The 10,230-nt window shown below is 44.5% G+C and overlaps 1 protein-coding gene across 1 annotated transcript in view; it reads right to left on the minus strand.

Annotated features, from left to right (window-relative positions):
* Nucleotides 1-257: 257 nt before the first annotated feature.
* LOC138959243 (zinc finger protein 850-like) overlaps nucleotides 258-10,230 on the minus strand; it is a 14,505-nt gene continuing 4,532 nt past the window's right edge. Inside the window, exons 3-6 of the mRNA XM_070330649.1 lie at nucleotides 9,614-9,832; nucleotides 8,988-9,223; nucleotides 7,377-7,575; nucleotides 258-3,351 (exon numbers count right to left, since the gene is read on the minus strand). Coding sequence (XP_070186750.1) covers nucleotides 2,776-3,351; nucleotides 7,377-7,575; nucleotides 8,988-9,223; nucleotides 9,614-9,832 — 1,230 coding nt within the window. The 3' untranslated portion in view covers nucleotides 258-2,775. The remainder of the gene's footprint in view (nucleotides 3,352-7,376; nucleotides 7,576-8,987; nucleotides 9,224-9,613; nucleotides 9,833-10,230) is intronic.

Raw genomic sequence — 10,230 nt, forward strand, 5'->3', positions numbered from 1 at the left:
TGACTGAGTACTGTTTACTTGCATGAAACTCTGTAAAAACAATGGCCAGTTCACCACAGCTCAGTCTAAATCAGAGACAGTGTTGCTCCTTGAAAAAGGTAATGGACAGCTACTCACGACATCTTACAACCAAACACACAAACACACACACAGACTCTGCACAGTAAACTCTGAACACAAAGAGAAAACATACATGACATGACACACACACAAACATACATAACATGACACACACACAAACATAAATGAAATCAGCTTGTTCCAAAATCCCATTTAATAATTTTTGCAATACAATACACTTTACTCCAATAGGAAACATGGCACATTAACCAGACATGATTATCATAGGTAAAAGTGGATGAATCTGTATGCATGCATGCTTATAATCATAAATACTATGGGCAGATAATGTTTTACATACATTTATATCACAGAAAAACAATTCAAAACCATGCTGTAATTGAGCAAAAACAAAAAGTTACTCAGAATAGGAAACCAGCTTTCAAGCAAAAATGCACTGGGTCCAATTACACAACAGAGCCGACACCAATACTAATTAAATATTATTATTTTAAAACAATGGTGTGTACTTGAACAAGAACTTACCAAATACTTCCCTTCACAACAACTTGTTGAATACCAAGTACAGTTAAACCTGTCTGTAGCAACCATCCAAGGGACCCCCCCCCCCCCCCCCCAAAGTGGTCATTAAAAATGATGGTCACTTCTGAAAGGTGAATTATGTATGGAAAAAAGCAACTTGTCTAGTATCCTTAAGGGTGGTCATTTTGGGGATGTGGTGGTCACCAAGAGATGGTTGGCAGGGCAGGTTTGATTGTATAACCTCTGTGTACAATTCCCTATTGAAGAAAAGGTAAAAAGCATGCAACTATACAATCTATTCATTAGATAAAAATAGATTATAAAGTTTTTCTTTTTTGTTACAGTGGAACCCCCTTTTAAGACCCCCCAATTTAAGACTCCCTCCCGTTAAAGACCTTGTTTTCTCAGACTTCCTGTTCATAACATCTGTAAATTTACCCCCATTTTAAAGGTCCTTGTCTACATTTTTATACCGTAACAAAAAAGAAAAACTTTATAATCTATTTTTATGTCTTAACCCTTACACTGGTGCAATTCTGTAACACATGTTACATAGCCACTGGTGAATTAACAGAGAGAAAAATAACAAAAAACGGTCATATAGGTTTTCGCATCCATGGGAGGTAATCGGAACTGACCAAACAGACTGAGCCAGTAGCGCGACATATGTCGTGACAACCAGGTGACAGTATACGTAAAGTAGCGCGACATATGTCGCGACAACCAGGTGACAGTGTACGTAAAGGACAACCAGCCTGAGGGTTAAAAGGGGGGTTCCACTGTACAATCAAGCTAACGTCACCATACATTCTCATTCAACACATTTACTGAGAACAAATTGCAACATGAAAGTTCATGACACTTTTTTATATTTTAACGGATCAACATGAATCACAATTTAATCAATAATCAATTCATAGCAATTATTGTGCCTTTAGTGTTTTAATAAATAAATGGAAAAGAATACATAAGGAAAGCGAATTAATCATGCTTGAACAACCTCAACTAACAACTTCAAAATGACTTCTAAAATTCAATTAACATCTGATAACAAACGAGTAGCATGGGGTAAGCTCAAGGGAGATCACTCTCATTGCAAGCCATACCTGGTTGAAATTCTGGGATCCGATGAGTCAAACACATGGATCTGGTTGTGGGCAAGTGCGCCATAGTGACTGCTAAACTATGCACAAACACGATCACAATGAAGAGTCGAGACTCAGACATATAACTGTTGGTGCATCGATAACTTGTTTTACAGAAATCCAAAAGAGAAAATCCGGTGATCTTTACGACTTTAGCCAAGAAAAACGTTTTTCTTTGGAAAGAGCGCACCAATGAGATATTAACATTTTTTTCATCAATACCCGCTCCATCTAGATCTGCTCATAAACGGCTTCATTTGGGAGGAGAAAATGACCTATCCTGGCAATCAACGGGTACACACGGAGAGTTATCAATACCCACAGACTGGCATGTTTTGTATCATGGTTTTATAACCATCTTTCTTTCTTTCTTTATTTAGTGCTTAACGTCGTTTTCAACCACGAAGGTTATATCGCGACGGGGAAAGGGGGGAGATGGGATAGAGCCACTTGTCAATTGTTTCTTGTTCACAAAAGCACTAATAAAAAAATTGCTCCAGGGGCTTGCAACATAGTACAATGTATTACCTTACTGGGAGAATGCAAGTTTCCAGTACAAAGGACTTAACATTTCTTACATACTGCTTGACTAAAATCTTTACAAAAATTGACTATATTCTATACAAGAAACACTTAACAAGGGTAACAAGAGAAACAGAATCCGTTAGTCGCCTCTTACGACATGCTGGGGAGCATCGGGTAAATTCTTCCCCCTAACCCGCGTTTTTTTTTATAACCATCACCTACCTTAATCATTCTTTTTAGAGATTTTCTGACAGTTGTAAGCAACCGGTGAACATCAGAAACACGATCTTTCCATCTGTTGTGCAAAAGAAAATGCTCAAGAAGTATCATTTAACTCCTATTCATGACTTTTTTTCTCACAAATCTACAGCAAGAAACTGTTCAGTAATGTGGTGTTTTTGAAGAGAAAAATCTGTCGGATAATTTGCATCAGGATTTTCTTGTTGTTTTACACATAACGGGAGGAGTCAACTAGACTTTTTATATTAACTCCCAGATTGGCTCAAAATTCCTGTTTCTGTGGATACACGATGTTAGGTTGCATAGCAATATGCGTGTGACCTTGCATCATGTTGTGGGTGACGGGCTGCAGGTTGCCGCGGGGCTGGATGGTGTTGGCGCCGGCAGCAGCCTGCATGTGAATGTACTCCCCACCTGGCACAGACTCGTGCACAAACTTGGCATCCATCGTCTGCGGTACGTGCAGAAACTTGGTGTCTGGGCCCTGCAAGCAAGTCTGGTCCACTGTCGGCAAAATGTCCCCCTGGTTCAACGTTTGCTGCTGCTGTTGCTGCTGCTGAGTGAGTTCCTGCCCCTGTGCATTGTGGGGAGGGGTGTCATAGAGGACGACCTCCAAGGTGTGGTGAGCTTTGCGCATGTGCTGCAACATGTGCCAGTTCTTGAGGTAGGTCTTGCCGCACACGGCGCAGACGAAGGGCTTGTTGCCCAGGTGCAGGTTCTTGTGAGCCTTGAGGGCGCTGCCCGTGGTGAAAAACTTGGAGCAGACGTCGCACTTGTGGGGAGACATGCCGGTGTGTGTCATCTCGTGGGCAACCAGCTTCGACTTCTCCGCAAAACACTGCATGGCAAAGAACAACAAAACTAGTACAAAAAAGTAGTATACATTGAGAAGTTATATTTGTGATTCTACAAGAACATCATCGCTGTAGCTTTTAATGATCTTAAGAAAATAGCACCAACAAACAATGACAGGGCAACCAACAAACAATGAGAGGGCAACCAACAAACAATGACAGGGCAACCAACAAACAATGACAGGGCAACCAACAAACAATGACAGGGCAACCAACAAACAATGACAGGGCAACCAACAAACAATGAGAGGGCAACCAACAATGACAGGGCAACCAACAAACAATGACAGGGCAACCAACAAACAATGACAGGGCAACCAACAAACAATGACAGGGCAACCAACAAACAATGACAGGGCAACCAACAAACAATGAGAGGGCAACCAACAATGACAGGGCAACCAACAAACAATGACAGGGCAACCAACAAACAATGACAGGGCAACCAACAATGACAGGGCAACCAACAAACAATGACAGGGCAACCAACAAACAATGACAGGGCAACCAACAAACAATGAGAGGGCAACCAACAAACAATGACAGGGCAACCAACAAACAATGAGAGGGCAACAAACAATGACAGGGCAACCAACAAACAATGACAGGGCAACCAACAAACAATGAGAGGGCAACAAACAATGACAGGGCAACCAACAAACAATGACAGGGCAACCAACAAACAATGACAGGGCAACCAACAAACAATGACAGGGCAACCAACAAACAATGACAGGGCAACCAACAAACAATGAGAGGGCAACCAACAATGACAGGGCAACCAACAAACAATGACAGGGCAACCAACAATGACAGGGCAACCAACAAACAATGACAGGGCAACCAACAAACAATGACAGGGCAACCAACAAACAATGACAGGGCAACCAACAAACAATGACAGGGCAACCAACAAACAATGACAGGGCAACCAACAAACAATGACAGGGCAACCAACAAACAATGAGAGGGCAACCAACAAACAATGACAGGGCAACCAACAATGACAGGGCAACCAACAAACAATGACAGGGCAACCAACAAACAATGACAGGGCAACCAACAAACAATGAGAGGGCAACCAACAAACAATGACAGGGCAACCAACAAACAATGAGAGGGCAACCAACAAACAATGAGAGGGCAACCAACAAACAATGAGAGGGCAACCAACAAACAATGAGAGGGCAACCAACAAACAATGACAGGGCAACCAACAAACAATGACAGGGCAACCAACAAACAATGAGAGGGCAACCAACAAACAATGACAGGGCAACCAACAAACAATGACAGGGCAACCAACAAACAATGACAGGGCAACCAACAAACAATGAGAGGGCAACCAACAAACAATGACAGGGCAACCAACAAACAATGACAGGGCAACCAACAAACAATGACAGGGCAACCAACAAACAATGACAGGGCAACCAACAAACAATGAGAGGGCAACCAACAATGACAGGGCAACCAACAAACAATGACAGGGCAACCAACAAACAATGACAGGGCAACCAACAATGACAGGGCAACCAACAAACAATGACAGGGCAACCAACAAACAATGACAGGGCAACCAACAAACAATGAGAGGGCAACCAACAAACAATGACAGGGCAACCAACAAACAATGACAGGGCAACCAACAAACAATGACAGGGCAACCAACAAACAATGACAGGGCAACCAACAAACAATGAGAGGGCAACCAACAAACAATGACAGGGCAACCAACAAACAATGACAGGGCAACCAACAAACAATGAGAGGGCAACCAACAAACAATGACAGGGCAACCAACAAACAATGACAGGGCAACCAACAAACAATGACAGGGCAACCAACAAACAATGACAAGGCAACCAACAAACAATGACAGGGCAACCAACAAACAATGACAGGGCAACCAACAAACAATGACAAGGCAACCAACAAACAATGACAGGGCAACCAACAAACAATGAGAGGGCAACCAACAAACGTCATCAAGGTTAATACACAGACTGAAATGCTCCCCCCCCCCACACACACATCCCTCCCTTCCTTTTAAGACCTCCAAACAGCTGAGAAAATCAGGGCTAAAAAAGGAGGGAGCCTTGAAATATAGGTAAATTTGAAAAATCAAGGTCTTAAAAAGGGGGAACGGTTAAATTGGGGAGGGTGTGTGTGTGTGTGTGTGTGTGTGTGTGTGTGTGTGTGTGTGTGTGTGTGTGTGTGTGTGTCTTAGAAGAGAGGTTCCACTATATCCTTTTTTGTATCACAGTTCTTCAAACTGATTTGGTAGAAAAAAGCAGACACACCCACACACCACTCCCTGGCACACACTCACACACACCACTCCCTGGCACACACTCACGCACACCACTCAATGGCACACACTCACACACACCACTCCCTGGCACACGCTCACACACACCACTCCATGGCACACACTCACACACACCACTCCCTGGCACACACTCACACACACCACTCCTTGGCACACACTCACACACCCCACTCCATGGCACACACTCACACACACCACTCCCTGGCACACACTCACACACACCACTCCTTGGCACACACTCACACACACCACTCCATGGCACACACTCACACACACCACTCCATGGCACACACTCACACACACCACTCCCTGGCACACACTCACACACACCACTCCATGGCACACACTCACACACACCACTCCCTGGCACACACTCACACACCACTCCATGGCACACACTCACACACACCACTCCCTGGCACACCACTCCATGGCACACACTCACACACACCACTCCATGGCACACACTCACACACACCACTCCCTGGCACACACTCACACACACCACTACCTGGCACACACTCACACACACCACTCCATGGCACACACTCACCACTCCATGGCACACACTCACACACACCACTCCATGGCACACACTCACACACACCACTCCATGGCACACACTCACACACACCACTCCATGGCACACACTCACACACACCACTCCATGGCACACACTCACACACACCACTCCCTGGCACACACTCACACACACCACTCCCTGGCACACACTCACACACACCACTCCCTGGCACACACTCACCACTCCCTGGCACACACTCACACACACCACTCCCTGGCACACCACTCCATGGCACACACTCACACACACCACTCCATGGCACACACTCACACACCCCACTCCATGGCACACACACACACACACCACTCCATGGCACACACTCACACACACCACTCCCTGGCACACACTCACACACACCACTCCATGGAACACACTCACACACACCACTCCATGGCACACACTCACACACACCACTCCATGGCACGCACTCACACACACCACTCCATGGCACACACTCACACACACCACTCCCTGGAACACACTCACACACACCACTCCATGGCACACACTCACACACAACTCAATGGCACACACTCACACACAACTCCCTGCACACACTCACACACACCACTCCATGGCACACACTCACACACACCACTCCATGGCACACACTCACACACACCACTCCATGGCACACACTCACACACACCACTCCCTTCCACACACTCACACACCACTCCATGGAACACACTCACACACACCACTCCCTGGCACACACTCACACACACACCACTCCCTTGCACACTCACACACACCACTCCATGGCACACACTCACACACACCACTCCATGGAACACACTCACACACACCACTCCATGGCACACACTCACACACACCACTCCATGGCACACACTCACACCACTCCATGGCACACACTCACACACACCACTCCATGGCACGCACTCACACACCCCACTCCATGGCACACACTCACACACACCACTCCATGGCACACACTCACACACACCACTCCCTGGCACACACTCACACACACCACTCCCTGGCACACACTCACACACAACTCCATGGCACACACTCACACACACCACTCCATGCCACACTATCACACACACCACTCCATGACACACATGTACCTGGGTGCAGTGGTTGCACTTGTAGGGGAGGTAATTGGTGTGCTCCTTTCGCTCGTGGCGCACCATGGTAGGCCTGCAGTTGAAGCCCTTGCTACAGTACTTGCACTGGTACAGCTGGATGCCATGGTGACGGAACGCGATGTGGTCTCGCAGCTGTACGCTCTCAAAGAACTGAGCGCCGCACTGCCCGCACTTGTGTCTGACAATCACAACCATAGCACAGTTATTAATCTGACAATCACAACCATAGCACAGTTATTAGTATGACAATCACAACCATAGCACAGTTATTAATCTGACAATCACAACCATAGCACAGTTATTAGTCTGACAATTACAACCATAGCACAGTTATTAGTCTGACAATCACAACCATAGCACAGTTATTAATCTGACAATCACAACCATAGCACAGTTATTAGTCTGACAATCACAACCATAGCACAGTTATTAATCTGACAATCACAACCATAGCACAGTTATTAGTCTGACAATCACAACCATAGCACAGTTATTAGTCTGACAATCACAACCATAGCACAGTAACTGTTAGCTGCAGTGCTATCAGATATATGTGGAAGAAGCTATTGTGCAAATTGTAAGTGAAACTTCTTCTTCTTCTTCTTCGGCGTTCCAGTGTAAGTGAAACAAGTAACTGTTAGCTGCAGTGCTATCAGATATATGTGGAAGAAGCTATTGTGCAAATTGTAAGTGAAACAAGTAACTGTGCACATGACATCAGACATGGAGTCAGACAGGCAGGGTACAGTACATCCATAGTGGGAACCAAAGTTTGTTTGACAAGAATCATATATAAGATATAAAACTAGTTATAATATACGCATTCTATTTCCTTACTGAAAAGAACAGGTGGGGAATTATGATTGACTTGGGGGTGGAGGTAGTGGGCAAGCACTCTCTATTGACCACAACAGTAAAATACCTTTGCCGTTCAACCAGCTAAAAAATCTACAAACCTGGCTTTCCACAGGAGTACTGTTTGCTTGCTGACTAAACATAGCACTTTGAAGTGGAATTTCTTCGAGTACTCCTTGTGACAGAAATATGTTATCTATGCTGACTCTGACAGTGAATGTCAAGCACCTTGACCCTAGTTTAGGCCAAACAAAAATATATTTTGGTTTAGGGTAACAACAATACATGTTGGTTTAGGGTAACAACAATACATGTTGGTTTAGGGTAACAACAATACATGTGGGTTTAGGGTAACAACAATACATGTGGGTTTAGGGTAACAACAATACATGTGGGTTTAGGGTAACAACAATACATGTTGGTTTAGGGTAACAAAAATACATGTTGGTTTAGGGTAACAACAATACATGTGGGTTTTGGGTAACCCGACCGACCTTATTTTTTCCCGCTGACCCGAAAACTTTTTTTTGTATTTCTAAAAAAAAACACCCAACTTTTGGCACATTTTGCGAACCATACCGAAACTAAGGGTAGTAACCTCCTTTAAAATTGATTAAATTTAAAAAATAAAATTTAACAAATAAAATTAAAAAAGCCGACCTACTGACCCTATTTTTTTTTGGTCACCTTATAACCCTAAACCAACATATATTTTTGTTTGGCCTTAGCCCTGACCTGTAGTCCTTGACGCCCAGGTGAAGCACGGAGATGTGACGCTTGAGGTGGATCTTGGAGATATAGACTTTGCCGCAGTGAGGACAGATGTCTGCCCGCTCCGCGTGCTTCTTGAGGTGCTTCTCCAGGCGGCCTTGGAAGCGGAAGGACTTGGGGCACTGCGGGCACTGGAACATGCCCTCCGGACTGGCGTGCAGCTTGGTGTGACTGCGCAGGGCAGACTTGGTTTGGAACACCTGCAATGCATTGGGGACATTGTTCAAAATGTACGCCCCAAAGTAAGTCCACAGGGTTGATTGACTGTACGATTATTCTTTATTAATTCCAGTCATTCACCTGAACTGTATTTGAATTTGATTATGGAGGACAAACACAAAGATACAGAGACACTCAGAAAGATAAGATTACTGGTGCAAGCTTCTCACTCTCAGTGAATCATCAGTTTTTTTTATGAAGGTCAATAACAATGAAGTCAATGACTGAAAAGCAAAACAAAATAGACTTGAGAGATGCAGCGACGGGGTCTTAAACTACACGCAATAATTGAAAAGATCAACCTCATCCAGCAAGACCACCACACAATGTTAAACTCAGGCCCACTTTCTCTTCTCTATTCACTTGCTCACCTTTCCACACACGTGGCAAATTCCCCCTGTGTCCCCGTGCGACTTGACGTGTCTCTGCAGTTTGTGGTAAGAGTTGTAGGTGCGGCCGCACACGGAGCAGGTATGTGGCAGCCCGTCTGAGTGCAGCTCTCGCATGTGACGCTTGACGTTCTGCGTGGTGTTGATGATGCTGGCTTTGCACACAGGGCACTCAAACTTCTTCCCCCCAGCGCTCGATAGCTATAATAATAATAATGAGGATATTTATATGGCACAAATTCTGAAATAGTTCTAAGCGCCTCACAAAAACATACATAAATAAGTTGTTGTGTTGAGGAATAAAGCAATGTTACGTTTGTGTTAGCAGGAACATTATCTAGAAATGTTAACAGCGGTTAAAGTGTAATACCGAGACTTGTACTATAGCATATCATTTTAAATTCAATGGATGTTCATGCACACAAAAGAAAGACCAAAAAGCAACAACCTAAAATCCGTTAACTTGTTGGGACACATTTTCAGTCAATACCAAAATTATTGGAGGCATACATGGATGATTCTCTCCACCCACTCTCTTGTTCCTCTTTTCTTATTTTCTATAATTGTCTTGACAAATGGTTTAGCCCAAAACACCTAAG

The sequence above is a fragment of the Littorina saxatilis genome, linkage group LG1 (genome assembly GCF_037325665.1).
Source record: "Littorina saxatilis isolate snail1 linkage group LG1, US_GU_Lsax_2.0, whole genome shotgun sequence".
Taxonomy (NCBI): Eukaryota; Metazoa; Mollusca; class Gastropoda; order Littorinimorpha; family Littorinidae; genus Littorina; species Littorina saxatilis.